General features: G+C 37.3%; 2 protein-coding genes across 2 annotated transcripts; both read left to right on the top strand.

The window, feature by feature from the left end:
* The first annotated feature begins 201 nt into the window (after window positions 1–201).
* On the top strand, window positions 202–5752 carry LOC144254897 (lysozyme C). Its single transcript, XM_077798700.1, has 4 exons — window positions 202–367; window positions 1930–2094; window positions 3879–3957; window positions 5268–5752. The coding sequence occupies exons 1-4, from the start codon at window positions 232–234 to the stop codon at window positions 5332–5334; spliced, it is 447 nt and encodes a 148-aa protein (XP_077654826.1). The 5' UTR covers window positions 202–231; the 3' UTR covers window positions 5335–5752.
* An 8507-nt stretch (window positions 5753–14259) lies between these two features.
* Window positions 14260–18494, top strand: LOC113181207 (lysozyme C). Its single transcript, XM_026386638.2, has 4 exons — window positions 14260–14408; window positions 15839–16003; window positions 17608–17686; window positions 18410–18494. Exons 1-4 carry the CDS (start codon window positions 14273–14275, stop codon window positions 18474–18476), a joined length of 447 nt encoding a protein of 148 aa, XP_026242423.2. The 5' UTR covers window positions 14260–14272; the 3' UTR covers window positions 18477–18494.
* Window positions 18495–20837: the final 2343 nt, after the last annotated feature.

Here is a 20837-nt window from a genome sequence, read left to right as displayed (position 1 = left end):
CTTTATTTTCCTATAGAATAATTCTCAGAACATCCCAATCTCTGTCTTCAAACATAATAAAAAATAAAATAAAAACACCTTAAACAGAGACAAATTACTAAGTAGTTCCTGTTCTGCAAACAGCTCCAAGGGCGTAGCCCCTAACCACTAAAAAAAGAAGGAAGTTCCAAGACATTAAATACTGGGACCAGCTTCCCTAGCTCAGCCTAGTGGTCTCACTTTCCAGTCAACATGAAGGCTTTTCTGATTCTGGGGCTTCTTCTCCTTTCTGTCATAGTCCAGGGCAAGGTCTATGAAAGGTGTGAGTTGGCCAGAACTCTAAAAAGACTTGGAATGGATGGCTACCGCGGAATCAGCTTGGCAAACTGTAAGTTGGGTCTTCCTCTTTGTTTTTACAATGGTTGAAAATATCATTTTGGTCCTCTAGAATCAGAGACAGCAGGTGAAGGGATGTGGGCATGGGAAGTAAAGATTCTATACCATTCTGAGTCCAACAGGACCTGATGACCTCAGCTAGTGCCACTAGGTGGGCAGTTGCCTCAGATTCAATGCCCCACGTACCCTGAAGGACCTGTTTGGAACTCAGGTTCTCAGCCTAGAGTACACAGTTATTTTTCTTTTTTAAGAAATTATTCTGCCATGCCAGCCACCATGGCCCACATGTGTACTCCCAGCGACTCTGGTGCCTGAGGCAGGAGCATCTCAAGTTTGAGGCCAGCCTGGAGACCTTAGTGAGACCCTGTCTCTAAAACCCAACATACTGAGGATGTAGCTCAGTGGTAGAACGCCCTGGGTTCAATCCCACAAAAGCCTACAAAACAAACCCCTTACTATGACAGCATATGTTTCATAGCAAAATCTCTCAAAATTATGTTGGATTCTCCAGAAAAAGGTGGTAGGACCTCTCATTCCCCACCCCGTCACTATTTATATAAGAATCTCTATAACTCAGGGCTGAGATTGTGGCTCATGGGTAGAGCGCTCGCCTAACATGTGCAAGGCCCTGGGTTTGATCCTCAGCACCACATATAAATAAATAAAATAAAGGTATAAAAAATCACATAAAAAACGATCCCTATAACCAACATGAAATGATTTATAATTCATTTTAAGTTGATTAATTTTCAATTTCTTCAACAACATTCAAACATGCCATGACAAATAGTTACTTTACAGCATACTTCATATTCTCCAATCTCTGTACTTTTCAGATTGACCTCAAATATTTCCCTTCCATAGCTATTTGTAAATGAATGTGCAAGTAAGTACATGAATGGGTGGTTGAACAAAATCACAGAATAGCCTTTCCTATTCCATAATTCTTGGTTTCAAGATTCAAACTTAACATCCAAATTCACCTTTAGGTATTACAAGAAAATCTCTCTCAGAAAAATCCTTAATTGTTTCTAATAAAGCATTTTCCCATCAGCCTATGTATCTGCTTTGAATTTGTACAACCTTCTCAATAGCTCATTTTCTGTTCTAGGCTCAATGCTTTCTGAGAGATGAGAACAGGGGAAGGCAAAAGCAGTGGAAAAATAGCAATTTAAAGATTTTTAAAAGTACTTTATCTTGCTTCACATTCTTATAAACTGATCTGTGCTACAAAAGGATTTTCCTAGGAACCCTCTATAACAAAGGTGTTGAGGCAGGCAGGCCTGATGGCTCAGACCTATAGTCCCAGCTACTTGGGGAGCTGAGGTGGGAGGATCACTTGAGCCCAGGAGACCACCCTGGGAACTCAGTGAGTCCCTGTCTCAAACAACAAAACAACCCTAACCTGTTACCATATTTAATGAATTAAACACATCTTGTACTTACAAAGTAAGTCTCTAGTAAAATACAATTAGTTGCATAGAATTGGTTTTGATACACAGTATATGAATTAGTTGGTGTTGCTATTTATTACAAAAAACAATTTCTTTTCAGGGGTGTGTCTGGCCAAATGGGAGAGTAGTTACAACACCAGAGCTACAAACTACAACCCTGGAGACCAAAGTACTGACTATGGGATATTCCAGATCAATAGCCACTACTGGTGTAATGATGGCAAAACCCCAAGAGCAGTTAATGCCTGTGGTATATCCTGCAATGGTAAGACAAGATAATATTTGAGTGATGGCACAAGAACTACCTGCATATATTTACAAGAACAGATGTTCAAACGAATCAAATAGCCTTGTAAGGGTTTGTCAGGGAGCTAGAGAAAAATCCATCTCAACTTCTAGAAAGTGATTGTTATTCTCAAAATTCCCTGTATAGAAACCTAGGGCTGGGGATTTAGCTCAGTGGTAGAGTGCCTGCTCATTTATTGTTAACGGCCTTATTAAAGCTTTTCCAAAACTTTGCCATTCCGTGTATTCACTGAGAATGGCTTAGGGATCTTTTGATTGTGTGGTCCTTTTGATTGTTTTATGAGTCATTATGAAAGGTCCTACGTATGTAGAAAGTTAGATTTTCATATAATGAATGACTACATTGACTTAGCATATTGTACACTTTCAACAATAATTAACATCTTTCCATAGATTCTTCTTGTATGTATGTGTACATTTTGCTGAGAGATTTTAAAATGAATTAGAAATGTTGACATTTTATTTCTAAATCCTCCAGCTTGAATCTCCAATATATACAATTCCTAAATAATCATTAACACACCTAAAACATTACCTTATGTATTTATGTACTTGGGATGAAACATTGTGTTTTAATAAGAAAAAGAACTCACAAGGTGCATTACATATATAAGGTATGGGAGTACTAGACTCCTGAGCTCATGAAAATAGAAATAGCATGTACAAATTTTAGTGTATAAAATAGTCCATACATATTGGGCTTGATATTTTTAAAAAATTTTAAATGTTAAAATTCCCAAGGGAAGATCAATTTTAGAATTTTATTTTTAATCTAGCTAATTTACCTAAAATTATTTGTATTACATAATAATCTATGATCATTGAATAACATGTAGCAAATAAAAGCAAGATGAAATAGCATCCGTAGTCTTACTACCCAGAGATGTATAAGCATGGATAACTACATACTCTTTCAGAATCAACATGTATATAAATGTAAAGTTATATCAAACACATATGTAGCCAGATACAAATATGTTTTTACAAAAATTAAATTTTATTACATATCCTGCTCTACAATTTGCACTTATCACATACAAATCTGTTATTATTATTTGAAAGGGTGAAGAGAATTCCACTATTAGGTTGTTTCCACTTTTCCCTGTCATGAATTGTTACAAATGGCTTTATGGATACATGTGTAGAGTTTTGATACATTCTCTCTCTCTCTCTCTCTCTCTCTCTCTCTCTCTCTCTCTTTATAAAATTCTTTTTCATTTTTGTGATTTTTTTTTTGCCACTGAGCCATATCCCCAGATCTCTTATTATTTTGGGGAGATAAATCATCAATGGTAGAATTCCTGAGTAAAAAATTTCTGGGCATGTCTTTTTTCACAGTGTGCATAGGGGCCTTTCTTCCATATTACTTAATCATTCCAGGGGTTAGGGTTGTGGCTAGCAGCAGAGCACTGACCTAGCACGTAAGAGGCCCTGGGTTCGATCCTCAGCGCCACATAAAAATAAATAAAATGAAGGTATTGTGTCCAACTACAACTAAAAAATGAATATTTTAAAAAATAATAATTCCAACAACTTAAGTAACTGAGAAACAATGTGTTATTTCATGTCAACAAGGAAAAGAATTAAAAGGAAGTTATCCACAACAATCAGAGATATATAAATTCTTGGAAAAGAACTTCTTGGTTATGCTTTCCTCTGCCTAACATAATAAAACTGGCTAAGTGTAAACTTCCAATGAAATTGCTAGAACATCCTTTTCATGCCTCACCACCTCTCTTCCAGCTCTGTTGCAAGATGACATCTCTCAAGCTGTAACTTGTGCAAAAAGGGTTGTCCGTGACCCACAAGGCATTAGAGCATGGTATGTTTTAAGGTTTGAAAGGGGAAACTGTTTTACTGTACTGTTGATATATGCAGTGAGAGAAAAAATTCAAAGACCTAAGTGTCCTTCTGAATATAAAGTTGTCCTTTGGGGCTTAAGGGACACAATGTATTACCTCCATCAGAAGAGACAATCTGCTTGAACTGATTCACAGTCTTGCCTATTTACTCCTCATTGATTTTAGGAATTTCTAAATATTCTCCACACTCTACTAGTTCTTTCATATCTTTATTTTTTTTGTGTGTGTGGGGGGGTGAGATATATAAGGGATAGAACCAGGGACACTTAATCATTGATCCACATACCCAATCCTTTTTTTTTTTTTTTGACTAATGAGAATTTTTTAAAATTTATTTTATTTATTCTAATTTGTTATATATGACCGCAGAATGCAATTCAATTTATACTACACAAATAGAGGAGAATTTTTTTATGTCTCTGGTCGAATACAAAGTAAATTCACACCATTCATGTTTTCATATATGTACTTAGGGTAATGATGTTTGTCTCATTCCACCTTCTTTATTACCCCCATTCTCCCTCCCTTCTTCTACCTCCCCTTTGCCATATCTAAACTTTGTCTATTTCTCGTATGCCCCCCTCTACATCCCCATTATGAATCAGGTTCCTTATATCAGAGAAGACATTTGGCATTTAGTTTTTTTGGGCTTGGCTACTTCACTTAGCATTATATTCTCCAAATCCATCCATTTATCTGCAAATGCCATGATTTTGTTCTCTTTTATGCTGATATTGCATATCAACATTTTCTTTATCCATTCATCTATTGAAGGGCATCTAGATTGGATCCACACTTTAGTTATTGTAAATTGTGTTGCTATAAACATCCTCAGTTTACATCCACAGGACTTAAAAACAGCATACTAAAGAGACACAGCCCCAGTCCTTTTTTATTTTTTATTTGGAGACAGGGCCTCACTAAGTTGCTAAAGCTGGCTTTGAACTTGCAGTCCTCCTGAGCTACAGTTACACGTATGCACCCCATGTTGGCCTCCTTGTCATATGTGAAACTACTTTTGCTATAAATAAATGTTCCATGCATATAACTCAACATTTGTGTTCAACATTCTGTGCCCTGTGGGTCCCTCTGAGGAGCAGCAAAGCACCTTGTATACTCATCTCCACTTAATCAGTAGCAGTATCTAGGTCTAGTTCTAGCCTGTATGATATTTATGGATAAGATATTTTGTTCCCACAAAGAGATTTAAGTATGTACACTGCAATGCAGATATGTTTTAACCTTTGCTTGTTTTCCCTTTTCTCTGCAGGGTGGCATGGAGAAACCATTGTCAAAACCGTGACCTCACTCAGTACATTCAGGGGTGTGGAGTGTAACTGCAAAATTTTCCTTCCTTCTTCAGTTCATTTTGTCACTTTGCCACATTAAGGGACACACTACCACTAGTGTAGTGTGTCACACTACCATTGTTTCCCCTTCAAACAAGTAGCATTTTTACAGAAGCAGGAACAAAATATAGCCTTTCTCCTAAGAGCCATACCTTTCATAATTTGTGTTTTACTTAATAGTAACCCCCCATTTTCAGCTTACTAATAAAGCTAATGGTGGTGAAGACTTACCTACAACCTTGATTATCAAATAATCTACAGTACATTCAGTTTTTATTATAGATATAATCAAGACTTAATCTTAAATGATACAAGTATTTCCCAATATCAGACAATAATACAACAACAGGCTATCTAAAAACCCATGGAATTTAGGCAAAATCCAAGCTGTGTAGCATCTATATTGTCATCTCCAAAAATAGAAAAAATAACCACTCTTTTGGGCAATATAAAATTCTTAAAGGAGTGGAAAGCCAACCCTTAAAAGTGAAGACTGACTGAAGGAAGAATGTGTTTGCACAAAGTGTGTGACCTTCTGTTTAAGAATTTTCATTAAAAAAAAGTTCCATTTATGCAGCTTTACAAACACACTCACAATTTACATATCAACTTGTTTTAAGCTTTGAAAGAACACTTACCTGCATCTGACTGATCAAGAAGCCATTAAGGAGGGATTAAATGGGCTGTTGCTATTCCCCAATTTTATTAACTTAGATTCATGCATTTCATCTAAATCTGAGACAGATAAGCTTGCATTACTAATTAACCACAGGAGTGAAATTATGCATACTGTAAAAATACAAATGTTATCATTAAATGGTTGCATTGCATATTTTGTCTGTCCTTGTTTAGACCCACTTGGTGTCTGGAGAAAAAAAATCACATATATTAGAAAAAGAGAAAAGAAAGAACCTGGTACTCTTAATGTCTTCTCTATCCTCACCTGCACTGAAAGCTGGCAATGGCTGGAGGAAAATCCACAAGCAAGCTAATAAACCTTACTCTGAATCCATAACCATGAGTCTCATATGGCCTCAAGTCAGCATGGTCACCTCAGTCACTTCTCTGGAGTCTTCCTGTGTTGTCCCCCTCTCCAAAACAACTATGATTATTTCACTTCTCCCTTTCTTTGTTGAGAGCCCAACACACACATCTGACACCCTCCTGCCCCCTAACCTTCCACCATCCTCTGCTCTTAGCAGATAATCTTTGCTTATATATACCATTAAAAAAAGAGTCATTTCAAAGAAGCACTACAAAGTTCTCCCCCTGCCACAAAGCAGCAGTCACACCTTCCCCTCACTGATCCCTCCTTCCCTCCCACTGTTTCTGGGATGAAGGGCCTTTGCTCCTGGCAAAGGCAGCATCTCCACAAGTAGCCTCTGTCCCATGCCTCACAACTCCCAGCTAGGCTGAGTTTCTCCCTCTCTGCTCCATCACCTCCATCATTGTGCAAAGGGCCCCCCAGCATTCTTCCATCCTACAAAAAACATTCCACTGACCCTACACCACCCTCCAAGTACCACCTCAGCCTCTGCTCTCTATGGCGAGACTTCTAGGGGAGAAGCGCATCCCCACCTCCCATCTCTCTTCAGCTCTCACTCAGCTACGTCTGCTGCCCTAGGACTTCTCCCGTGTCTTCTGGGAGCAATTCCAGTGATCATCTGCTCTCTGCTTGATCTCTCATCAGCATTTAGCTGAGTGAACCACTTCATATCACTAGAAGCTTTTTCTCTCTCACCTTCTTGCTTACATCCGACTTCACAGACTGCTCCTTCTCAGTTCCTCTTTTCTATTTTCTCTCTGCTATTTCATTCCTTTTTAATATTTTTAGTTGTAGAGGGACACAATACCTTTAATTAATTTATTTTTATGTGGTACTAGGATCAAACTCCATGTTTCCCATGTGCTAATCAAGGGCTCTACCATTGAGCCACAGGCCCTCTGCTATTCCATAACTGAATGTGTGAATGTCCCAGGGCTCAAGCCTATAACCATTTGATATGCAAAAGAATTTTACTCATTTATTTATGGTGTCCCCTCACGATTTCAGTCTCCATTGTTTCATGGTCAACTGTGACGCAGAAATATTAAGTGAAAGTTCCAGAATGAAACAATTAATACATTTTGAATTGCATGCCATAGGGAGTAGTGTGATGAAATCTCCCACTGACCTGCTCTGTCTGCCTGAAGCATAAGTCATTTTTTTGGTACACCTACCCTATATTATATCTTGATCATTACTCATTTAGTAGCCAACTCAGCTGTGAGAGTATCAATGTGCTTATGTTCAAGTACTCCTTATTTTACTTAATACAGTAATTGCTCTATTTAAGTTTTAGTTATTGCTAATCTACTGTCTAATTCATATATTTTCAATTTACTAATTAAACTTTGTCATTGGTTGCCAAAAAAATAAAAAACACAGTACATACAGGGTTCTGTACTGCCTGTGGTTTCAGATAGCCACCTGGGGTTTTGGAATATATCCCTCAGGAATAAGGGACAACTATTGTATTAATATCTCCTCAACAAATTATAATTTCAAAAAGGATAGTTTTTCCACTTTAAAGCATTGAATTGGGCTGGTGGGCACAATACCTCAGTGGTAAAGCAGCTTAGCTAGCAGGCAGGAGACCCTGGGTTTGGTCCCTAGTACCACAATAAAAGAGAAAGAGAGAGAGACAGAGAGAGAGAAAACACACGCAGAGAGGGTCTTACTTTCTCCCTGATCTTCCCATCCTTCTTCCCCTCAGGCTGAGAAGGAAGAGCAAGCTCTGGTCCTGGCCTGAGGGAGAACATGAGAGTTGAACTGCTCCACATGGACTGACAAACAGTCTTCCTGTTCATAGCCCTGCCATACACTCCTGCCTCAGAGTTGCCTTAGTCTTTTCCCAGTTCTAGGAAAACAGTCACCTTGCTTTGTATTGATGTCCCCTTCTACAGCACTCACGTGTCAGCTAGACCCATCATCCTAAATTGCCCTTCACCCTCTGGATTATAAAATTGTACTACATTTCTCATCGTCATCGCTTCTGCTTTTCATGGTCCTGTTGACTTGTGCCTTTTAAATCTTCTTTGGGTGATATTTTCATGGGATGTGCAAGAAATGTGAGATGGTTCTATCCCATTGAACATTCTAACAATATCATAAATTGGAGCAAATCTTTGCTATAAAGATGACTTAGTTTGGGGGGATAGTCAAAGTCTGTGAGATCCTTCCTCATGTCCTATTTCCCAGTTCTGAAGTCCCCAACATTCACCATAATTAATTATTTTTTCTCAATATGGGAAAAAGAAGACAAAAATTGTGAATTTGAGTAATTAATAAATTATTATCTATTGGAATAGGACAAAATTGCCTGGGATCTAAAGACATCTTTTCTGAAAAGATAAGAAAATAAAACATGCAGAATATTCACAACTTCTGCGGGAAAATTTCTGCCCCATCTTACCTACTTGTTCTTTTATTTTTAAATAGCTTGCTCATAATTTCAATTGAAATATAACAGTATTAATTGAATGATATTATTTCCCTTAACTCCCATCCCAGCTAAAGGAGTGTGGATGTAGCTCAGTCGAAGAGTGCTCCCTGCCATAAAAAATAAAAAGACCCAGGGCATAGGGGTGTAAACACTTCTTCCCTTTGAAGTAGTCACAATATATCAGGCAGGGTATCTTGGCTATCAGTTTGGCTCTTGGTGGCAAGCAAATATTTGCTTATTCTATCCCTAAAACATGTAAGTCCATAATTGTTCAAACACTTGAAAGAAAAATTAGGGTGGGGATTGTGACTCAAAGGTAGAGCGCTCACCAACCATGTGTGAGGCACTGGGTTAAACCAGCACCACATAAAAATAAAAAATAAAGATATTGTGTTTGCCTATAACTAAAAAATAAATACTAAAAAAACCAAAGAGTTTAAATTAAAAAAAAAAATGGAAAATTAATCTCATCAGCAGAAGGCTTAAACCAAGACAGATAATAATGGATGTTCTGTTTTGTTTTTTCCAGTACTGGGGACTGAACCCAGGGCCTCTCACAGTGCTAGGCAAGTGCCCTACCACTGGGCCACATCCCCAGCCCACAGCTGGGTATTCTCAAGTGAGTGTGAAAGAATACAAAGGGGACCAGAGACTCTCTCTTTGAACCATTTTCATTCTCTTTGGGTCCTCCAAATCTGTCTCACTCTTTGTTATTAAACACTCAAAGGTAGGCCTCATCTGAACAATGTGATTATTTTTTTATTTTATTTTGAACAGGATTCTCAAACACTCATTCACAGCCAAAGCTAGTAACCATTAAAGGTCAAGCAGAAAGAAACTTTCACTCATGCAAAATAAGGGTAACCACAAGGTGATAACCTTGATGTGGCTCAGAATCTTTTCTTCCTAGGCAGATCCAGAGCACAGTTCTTTCTGAGTTCAGGTAGTGTTTGTTCATATTCTAAGAGTGTGCAGAGCCTCCTGACATGATTATCTTTGAAGGCAGCACTTGGTTGGATAGATGTGTTTCTGTAGGTTTCAGTGTTAAAGTCATATTGCTTTATAAGTGACCTCTTATGTTCTAACATGGAACAGGAGGCAAAGCATTGTGGAAGTGGAGATAGGAAAATTGTTCCATGAGCTTTACTTAAGATAGGGAATCACTGATTTTTAATAATATAAAGCATGAGATAGTGGTGGTGAGCAGAGGACTATCTTCACTCATCTCCCAGCAACCCAGTAAGGTGGCTCAGAGAAGGATGGAATGTGCTCTGAGGGACCCTATGATTATGAAAGACTTCCAGGAGAACTAGTACCTCCTCCATGTCACCCCAATGGTGCCTACCATATAGTAAATAGTGTTGTGCCAAAGGAACCATCACTGCTAGACAAACCTGGTGAAGGAAGCTAAGTAGACATTACAGTCATGCTGACTACTGAGTAATGATGAGGGTCACAGGTTTTCTCATGATCAAAGAAGTCGTCCATCTCACAGAGGAGATGAAACTGGCTATATGTGGAGATGAGCACTATGTTGAAAAACCCAAGCCTTTCACTATAGAATATGATACTTGTTAAAATTTTGGAAACTTTTTTAGAAGGTTCAATGCTCAGTCAAAAAATAAAATGAAAATGTTTCTAGATTTCCCCCCTCCCCAATTGTTTAAATCCTTAATATATGGAATTTTTGTAATAAAGAGAAATATTTTATGCTAGCTTACCACATTTCCAGTATCAAATAAGCATTGAAAACAGTCTGTATAAAATATTTAAATTAGAAGTTTCTTTTTTGGATTTTCTTTGTTTATGAGTTTTTTTGGGGGTAGGGGATGGATTCATGTAGAGCCTAATCTATACCCTATACCCATCTCTCATCCTCAGCCTCCACCCAAATGATGGTTAATTAAATTTTTAAGCTTAGACAAAGCAGTCCTAGGACTGCTTTGGGTGCAGTTCTCTGTAATTCTATCCCATAGTCTTCCACTTGGTCACATGAGTGTAATTTACAGATTAGAGATCATTTCACTCAAACATTACTAGTCTTTTTGCATTTCATAGTGAAGATACCATGTGGAAAAGTTGGAATGCTGAGTTGTAGTTTTATTGACTTGTGCTTGGTTTCCTTAGGCTTTGTAACTTTCCATGTCAATGTGTTCTATCCTGAGTACTTAAGTATCTTAGAGAAGATTTGTTTTGAGAATATGTCTCAATGAAAAAATAGAGACACCTTAGAATAAAATCTTTCTTTCCAAGTAAATAAATTCAATGTGTCTCTTCCAAAATGCTACTGAAACTTTTGCCTATTCTTACTGCTGGGTAGTCTTCAACAGTATCAGATACAAGACTAAGAGAAGGGGCGATTTTAGATGGACAATAAGGGATATCTTTTAGCGGAGATTTTTCAAAAACCCTTCAGATCAGGAAACATTTTCCTACAGGAAACATTTAAAATATACAGGAGAACAGTAGTTTTATTTATTCTAAGGTGCATACTACCTGTCTCGAAAAAGATTGATTGATAACGGGCTCATGATTAACCCATTTGCAGAATTATTCTTTTGTTAATCTTTGTAATCTGATGAGTTTTTTGTACTGCTGATTGTTAGAGGTTCTTTGACCTACAAAAGAAGTCTTTTTAAAAAATTTTTTTTTAAATTTATTATTTTATTTATACATGACAGTAGAATGTATTTTGACATATCATACATGCATGGAGTATAACTCCCCACTTGTTTGGTTTTACATGATGTGAAATTACACTGGTCATTTATTCAGATGTGAACATAGAAAAGTTATGTCCAATACATTCTACTGTCTTTCCCATTCCCGTTCCCCCTCCCCTCCCTCCATTCCCTCCTGTCAAGACAGGTGAGCATCACCCCACCCCCTGCCACCACCCCTCATTGTCAGTCACATCCACATATCAGAGATATCAGAGAGAACATTAGGCCTTTGATTTTTGGCTTGTTTCACTTAGCATGAGAGTCTCCAGTTCCATTCAAGAGAAATCTTGAAAGAAAGAAGAACAGGCAGTAAGCCCCCCACAGCCAGCCTTACCAAGCCAGGCTGGGTCATCAGCCCTTCATTAGTGGACCATTCAAATCACAGGTTAGTTGAAAACCTAACAGGGACCCATTAGGACACTCTATTCATTTTTATGGTCACTTCCAGTAGCCCAATGCCATTGAGCTAAAATATATAATCTGGTAATATTTGCGAGGAAACCTTAAAAATCATATTTGTTGTGGGGCTGGGGATATGGCTCAAGCGTTAGTGCGCTCGCCTGGCATGCGTGCGGCCCAGGTTCGATCCTCAGCACCACATACAAACAAAGATGTTGTGTCCGCTGATAAAATAAATAAATATTAAAATTCTCTCTCTCTCCCTCTCTCACTCTCTCTTTAAAAAAAAGAATAAAAAATCATATTTTTTGTTACTAGACAATTTCATTATCTTCCCACCCTCCTTCCTTTTCTCCTCTATTCTCACTTTAATTTTGGTATTCTTTTTAGATTTTAGAGTTACCCCAGAGTACATCAAGGATATGCTAAAAGTAGAAATAGCAGTGTGAATAATTTTAATGATTTCTATCATCAACATCGATGCCTCAAAGTATATATTATGCCATTCCTCAAATTTAAAAACGAATTGAGCCAGGCATGGTGGCACATACCTGTCATCCCAGATCCTTGGGAGGCTGAGGCAAGAAGATCACAAGTTAAAGCCAGCCTCAGCAACTTAGCAAGACTGTGTCTCAAATTAAGAAAATTAAAAGAGTTGGGGATGTGGCTCAGTGGTTAATTGCCCGTTGCCCATGGATTCAATCCTAGATACCAAGACACACACACACACACAAAAAAAAAAAAAAAAAAAGAAAGAAAGAAAGAAAGAAAAAGAAAAAAACTAATTGAGGGAAACATTTACTTTTTTAAGTTTCTCAAGAGAGTCTATGTTGAATTTTTATTTTTGCCATTGAGATATTGTACATGACTAACTTATAAAACATAAGTAATGTGAAATCCCACATATTATCTTTCATATTCTTCCTTAATGTGAATAGTGATTGATTTGTTAGAATCTTAGGAACACTAAGAAAATACTGATATCATTTCCCCTTATCCTCAGTGTTATACTTTTTCCTAAATATTGAGTCCCAGGACTCAGTTTCTTTAGTCAAGATTTCACAGGTGTGAAGACAGAAACCACAAGAGGCAAAAGACTTGTCCACCCTATTGAAATTCATTAAAAACAAAACTCTTGGGGCTGGGGCTGTAGCTCAGTGGCAGGGCACTTGCCTAGCAGGTGTGAAGTACAAGGTTCAATGCTTAGCACCACATAAAAATAAACAAATAAAATAAAGGCATGAGTCCATTAACAACCTCAAAAAAGAAAAAAGAATAAAGAAAGAAAACTCTTACTAACAGATACATTTAAATACACATTCAACAAGTAATTTCTTCATCTCCTTTACCTAAGTTACATTCAACATTTAAAGCTCTTTCTCCCTTGCCATCAGCATTATTTCCTAGGCTTGTCAGTGTTAAGTTAGAGGTTTTTTTTTTCCTTTTCTTTAATGACTTTTTAAAGTCCAATTATAGGATGAATTCAGATGTGTACCAGAGTATGTATTTTGTAAAATGTTCCGGATGAAGGAGATTTGTTTGTAAATTATCCATTGTTTTCCAGTATAGCTGACGGATGTGATAGAATTTTCATTTTCTTACCATGAGGCCTTGATCGTCGACATTAGGAAAGCAGATATTGTAGAGCTTTTTGTGATATTAAATGTGCAGTTTAAAGCAATCAAGTTTAAATTTAAAATATGTGTGTGTGTTTGTGTGTGTGTGTGTGTGTGTGAGAGAGAGAGAGAGAGAGAGAGAGAGAGAGAGGATATATATATATATGCCTTATAATAGTAATAAAAAATACCACAGGAAACTGAGTGAGCAACATGGCATCGTGCTATATAACCATTAAGGTGACAGGTACATGGGTCATGTCCATTTTGTGAAAATTTTAAGTGGAAAAGATCATTACAAATAGTGAAAGCAAACAAAACAATTGAGTAAAAATAAAAAACTACAACTGATGTTAAGTTGTACAAAATAGTCATTATCTTTTCTTTATAGTTGTTCAAATTCATAGTGAAATTGAATTTCCTGTTTTGGAAACAATGGTACTTTCCCAATTCTTCCTGAGCCAAGACTTTAAACAATATCCTGAATTATTTTCCTATAGATTAATTCTCAGAACATCACAATATCTTTCCTCAAACATTAAAAAAAAATTAAACAGAGATAAAATCACCAGGTAGTTCCTGTTCAACACACAGCTCCATGGGCGTAGCCCCCCCACCACTAGAGGAAGAAGGAAGTTCTAAGATGTTAAATACTGGGACCAGCTTCCCTAGCTCAGCCTAGTGGTCTGACTTTCCAGTCAACATGAAGGCTTTTCTGATTCTGGGGCTTCTTCTCCTTTCTGTCATAGTCCAGGGCAAGGTCTATGAAAGGTGTGAGTTGGCCAGAACTCTAAAAAGACTTGGAATGGATGGCTACCGCGGAATCAGCCTGGCAAACTGTAAGTTGGGTCTTCCTCTTTGTTTTTACAATGGTTGAAAACATCATTTTGGTCCTCTAGAATTAGAGATACCAGGTGAAGGGATGTGGGCATGGGAGGGAAAGATTCTATACCATTCTGAGTCTAACAGGACCTGATGTCCTCTGCTAGTGCCACTAGGTGGGCAGTTGCCTCAGATTCAATGCCCCACATACACTGAAGGACCTGTTTGGAACTCAGGTTCTCAGCCTAGAGTGACACAATTCTTTTTCTATTCTTTTCTTAAATTCCTCTGCCATGCCAGCCACAGTGACACATGTGTACTCCCAGTAACTCTGGAGTCTGAGGCAGGAGTATCTCAAGTTTGAGGCCAGCCTAAGGACTTTAGCGAGACCTTGTCTCTAAAACCCAGCAGGCTGAGGATGTAACTCAATGGTAGAGCACCCCTGGGTTCAATCCCACAAAAGCTAACAAAACAAAACCCTTGCTATGACAGGGTATGTTTCACAGCAAAATACTATAAAATTAAGTTGAATTCTCCAAAAAGGCCCTAGAAACCCATTCCCCACCCCATTCACTATTTATATAAAGATCCCTAAAATTCAGCATGAAATGCTTCATTATTCATTCTAGGTTGATTAATTTTCAATTTCTTCCACAACATTCAAAATGTGCCATAAGGAAAGGTTACTTTACAGCATACTTCATATTCTCCAATATCAGTACTTTTCAGATTGACCCCAAACATTTCCCCTTCCACAGCTATTTGTAAATGAATGAGCAAGTAGGTACATGAATGGGTGGTTGAACAAAATCACAGAATAGCCTTTCCTATTCCATAATTCTTGGTTTCAAGATTCAAACTTAACATCCCAATTCACCTTTATATATTACAAGAAAATCTCTCTCAGAAAAGTCCTTAATTGTTTCTAATAAAGCATCTTCCCATCAGTCTATGGATCTGCTATGAATTTGTACAACTTTCTCAATAGCTCATTTTCTGTTCTAGGCTCAATGCTGTCTGAGAGATGAGAACAGGGGAAGTAAAAGCAGTGAAAAAACAGCAACTTAAATATTTTTTTAAAATTCCTTATCTTGCTTCACATTCTTATAAACTGATTTGTGCTACAAAAGGATACTCCTAGGGACCCTCTATAACAAAGGTGTTGAGGCAGGCAGGCCTGGTGGCTCAGACCTGTAGTCCCAGCTACTTGGGGAGCTGAGGTGGGAGGATCACTTGAGCCCAGGAGACCACCCTGGGAACTCAGTGAGACCCTGTCTCAAAACAACAAAACAACCCTAACGTGTTAAGATTTTTTATCAATTAAACACATCTTGTACTTACAAAGTAAGTTGCTAGTAAAATAGAATTAGCTACATAGAGTTGATTTGATACACAGTATAAATCATTTAGTGTTGCTATTTATTATAAAAAAACAATTTCTTTTCAGGGGTGTGTTTGGCCAAATGGGAGAGTAGTTACAACACCAGAGCTACAAACTACAACCCTGGAAGCAGAAGTACTGACTATGGAATATTCCAGATCAATAGCCGCTATTGGTGTAATGATGGCAAAACCCCAAGAGCAGTTAATGCCTGTGGTATATCCTGCAATGGTAAGACTAGATAATATTTGAGTGATGGCTCAAGAACTACCTGCATATATTTACAAGAACAGATGTTCAAGTGAATGAAATAGCCTTGAAGGATTTGTCAGGGAGTTAGAAAAAGTCCATCTCGGTGGTAGAGTACCTGCTCATTTATTGTTAATGACCTTATTGATGCTATTCCACAACATTGCCATTCCATGTATCCATTTAAAATAGCTTAAGGATTATTTCATTGTGTGGTCCTTTTTTGATTGTTTTATGCTTTATTATTAAATATTCTAAATATGTAAAAAGCTAGGTTTTCATATAATGAATACCCAGATGACTATGCACTTTCAGTATTTATTCACATTTTTCCATAGATTTTACTTGTATGTGTATGCAGATTTTGCTGAGAGATTTTAAAAGTGAATTAGAAATATTGATATTTTAATTTCTAAATCCTCTAGCTTGAATCTCCAAAATATACAATTCCTAAATAATCATTATCACACCTAAAACATTACCTTACGTATTTATGTACTTGGGATGAAACATTATGTTTTAATAAGAAAAAGAACTCACAAGGTGCATTATATATATAAGGTATGGGAGTACTAGACTCCTGAACTCATGAAAATAGAAATATCATGTGCAATTTTCAGTGCATATAATAGTGCATACATATTGCATATTTGATATTTTAAAAATTTTAAATGTTAAAATTCCAAAGTGTAGATCAGTTTTAAAATATTTTTAACCTATCTGATTTGCTTTAAAATTACTCTGTATTATATAATAATCTATGGTCATTGAATAATATTTAGAAAATATAAGCAAGATGAAATAGCATCCACAGTCTTACTATACTACCTAGAGATTTATAACCATGGATAACTTTTGGTATATACTCTTTCAGAATGTACATCAACATGTAAATTATATACATCAAATCAAAGTTATATCACACATATACATAGCCAGATACAAATGTTTTTATAAAAATTTAATTTATCCTGCTCTACAATTTGCATCACATAAAATTATTGCCATATCAACTCATACAAATCTATGTTATTATTATTATTATTATTTGAAAGGGTAAAGAGAATTCCACTAATAATTTTTTTCCACTTTTCCTTTTTATAAATTGCTATAAATAGCTTCCTGATTACACATCATGTGAGGTTTTAATATATTTCTCTCTCTCTCTCTCTCTCTCTCTCTCTCTCTCTCTCTCTTTAAATTCTTTTTCATTTTTGTGCATTTTGCCACTGAGCCATATCCCCAGACTTCTTATTATTTCTTTGAGATAAATCATCAATGGTAGAATTCCTGAGTAAAAAATTCTGGGCTTGTCTTTTTTCACAGTGTACAAAGAAGACCTTTTGTCATATTAGATAATAATTGAGGGCCTCCAACAATTTAGAAACTGAGAAACAATGTGCTATTTCATGTCAACAAGGAAAAGAATTAAAAGGAAGTTTTTCACAACAATCCCTGATATATAAATTCTTGGAAAAGAACTTCTTGGTTTGCTTCCTCTGCCTAACATAATAAAATTGGCTAAGTGTAAACTTCCAATGAAATTGCTAGAACATCCTTTTCATGCCTCACCACCTCTCTTCCAGCTCTGTTGCAAGATGACATCTCTCAAGCTGTAGCTTGTGCAAAGAGGGTTGTCCGTGACCCACAAGGCATTAGAGCATGGTATGTTTTAAGGTTTGAAAGGGGAAACTGTTTTACTCTGCAGTGAGAGAAAAAATTCAGAGACTTAAGTGCCATTCTGAATGTAAAGTTGCCCTTTGGGGCCTAAGGGACACAATGTATTACCTCCATCAGAAGAGACAATCTGCTTGAACTGATTCACAGTCTTGCCCGTTTACTCCTCCGTGGATTTAAGGGATTTCTAGAGTTTTAAATATTCTCCACCCTATACTAGTTCTTTATCATATCTTTTTTTTTTAGGGGTGGGGGAGTGGGAGGTTTGTATAAGGGATAGAACTAGGGACACTTAACCACAGCCCCAGTCCTTTTTTATTTTTTATTTGGAGACAGGACCTCACTAAATTGCTAAGGTTGGCTTTGAACTTGCAGTCCTCCTGCCTCAGCCTCCTGAGCAGCTATGATTACAGGCATGCACCCCATGTTGATCTCCTTGTCATATTTGAAACAATTTGTGGAATAAGTAAATGGGCCATGCACATAACTCAACATTTGTGTTCAGCATTCTGTGCCCTATGGAGGCCTCTGAGGAGGAGCAAAGCACCTTGTATACTCATCTCCACTTAATCAGTAGCAGTACCTGGATCTAATTGTAGCCTGAATGATATTTATGGATACGATCTTTTGCTCCCACAAAAAGAATTGAGTATGTACACGACAATGCAGATATGTTTTAACCTTTGCTGTGTGTTTCCCTTTTCTCTGCAGGGTGGCATGGAGAAATCGTTGTCAAAATCGCAACCTCTCTCAGTACATTCAGGGCTGTGGAGTGTAACTGCAAAATTTTCCTTCCTTCTTCAGCTCATTTTGTCTTCACCATAATAAGGGAGTTGTATTTAATTGAAAGTTCACACTACCATTGTTTCCCCTTCAAACAAATAGCATTTTTACAGTAGCAAGAGCAAAATATAACCTTTCTCATAATAGCCATAATATTTACTAATGTGTCTATAATTTGGTAGTGAACCCCCATTTTCAGCTTGCTAATAAAGCTAATGCTGGTGAAAATTTATCTGCAAACTTGATTATCCAATACATCACCAGTACAGTTTTTCGTTAATGAAATACTAGTATTTCCTGGTACTATATAAAAGTATAACAAAAGGCCATCTTAAAATCAATTGATCTTAGGCAAAATCCAAGCTGTGTAGGCATCCAATGCCTCCCATGCACATACTCATGCACATACTCATATCAAAAATATGAAAAATAAACACTCTGTTGACAGCATATAATTTTTTAAAGGAATGGAGTGCCAAATGGCTTAGATGGATACTGACTGAATTAAGAATTTTGTTCGCACAAAGTTTACGGCCTTTCGTTTAAGTATTTTCTTGAAATATTGCATTTATACAGCAAAGAGACTCACAATTTATATATCAATCTTTTTTAAAGGGCACTTAGGTGCATCTTGCTGACTGTAGAAACATTATGAGGGATTAAATGGGCTATTGCTGTTCCCCAATTTTATTGCTTGCATTACTGAATTAACCACAGGAGTGAAATTATGCATATGTAAAAATTACAAATGTTATCATTAAATGGTTGCATTTCTTCCTTGTGTGTCTTTGTTTAGACCTATGTAGTGTCTCAAGAAAAAAATTACACATATTTGAAAAAGATAAAAGACTTAAATTTCTTCTATATTCTCACCTGCACTTAAATAGCTGGCTATTGCTGGAGGAAAATCCACAAATTCTACAAAGAACAAGTAGGCTAATAAATCTCACTTTAAATTCATAACCATGAATCTCATATGTACCTCAAGTCAGCATGGCCATCCAAGTCACTTCTCTGGACTCCTTTTGTGGTGTTGTCTCCCTCTCTAAAATGATTATGATTATTTCACTTCTCCCATTCTTTGTTGAGAGCCCCAATACACACATCTGACACCCTCTCTGTTCTCTAACCTTCCACCATCCTCTGCTTTTAGCAGATAATCTTTGCTTATATATACCATTTAAAAAAAAAAAAAAAGCCATTTCAAAGAAGCAATACAAGGTTCTCTCCCTGTCCCAAAGCAGCAGTCACACCTTCCCCTCACTGACCCTTCCTCCCTCTGCCCCTCCCCACTGTTTCTGGGATGAAGGGCCTTTGCTCCTGGCAAAGGCAGCATCTCCACATGCAGTCTCTGTCCTATCTCTAGCGACAGATATTCCAAGCTAAGCTGAGTTTCTCCCTCTCTGCTCCATCACCTCCATTATTGTGCAAAGGGCCCCAGCATCCTCCCATCCTACAAAGAATATTCCAATGACCCTCCACCACCCTCCAAGTACAACCTCATCATGACTCTGCTGTCTCTATGGCAAGACTTCTAAGGGAGAAGCGTATCCCCACCTCTCTCTTCAGCGCTTTCCAATCTGGCTTCTGTCTCACTCAGCTACCTCTGCTGCCCTAGGACTTCTCTCCTGACTCCTGGGTGCAATTCCAGTGATCATCTGCTCTTCCTACTTGATCTCTCATCAGCATTTAGCTAAGTGAGCCACTTCATATCACCAGAAGCTTTTTCTCTCTCACCTTCTTGCTTACATCCCACTTCACGGGTTGTTCCTTCTCAGTTCCTCTTTCCCACTCTTTCCCTGCTATTTCATTTGTAAATTGTGAGTACTCCAGTGTTCAAACCAATAAACATTTGATACACTACAAATTTTCCTTATTCATATACAGTAGTCCCCCACTGTCCAGTATTTCACTCTCCATTGTTTCAGTTATCCACGGTCACCTATGAGCTAAAAATATTAAGGGGAAAGTTCCAGAAGTAAATAATTGATAAGTTTTGGTTGCATGCCATATGGAGTACTGTGATGAAATCTCCCACAGTTCTGCTCTGTCCTTCCTGGGACATGAATCATCCCTTTGTCCAGTGTACTTGCACTGTACATGCCTCTGCTCATTAGTCATTTATTATCCAACTGGGTTATTGACTGTGCTTAGTTACAACTTCTCCTTTATGGGTTTGAGGTTTGAGTAAGTCCTATTGCTTTACAAATGACCTCTAACATGGAAATGGGAGACAAGGCATTGTGAGAGTTGGGAAAGTTCACATGAATCTTATTTATGACAGCAATTCATTGATTTCTACCAATATAGGACTTACAGGTTAACAAAAACTAGAGAAGGAAACTGATGAGCAACA

The sequence above is a fragment of the Urocitellus parryii genome, chromosome 5 (genome assembly GCF_045843805.1).
Source record: "Urocitellus parryii isolate mUroPar1 chromosome 5, mUroPar1.hap1, whole genome shotgun sequence".
Classification (NCBI taxonomy): domain Eukaryota; kingdom Metazoa; phylum Chordata; class Mammalia; order Rodentia; family Sciuridae; genus Urocitellus; species Urocitellus parryii.
This window is presented reverse-complemented; position numbering and strand designations above follow the sequence as displayed.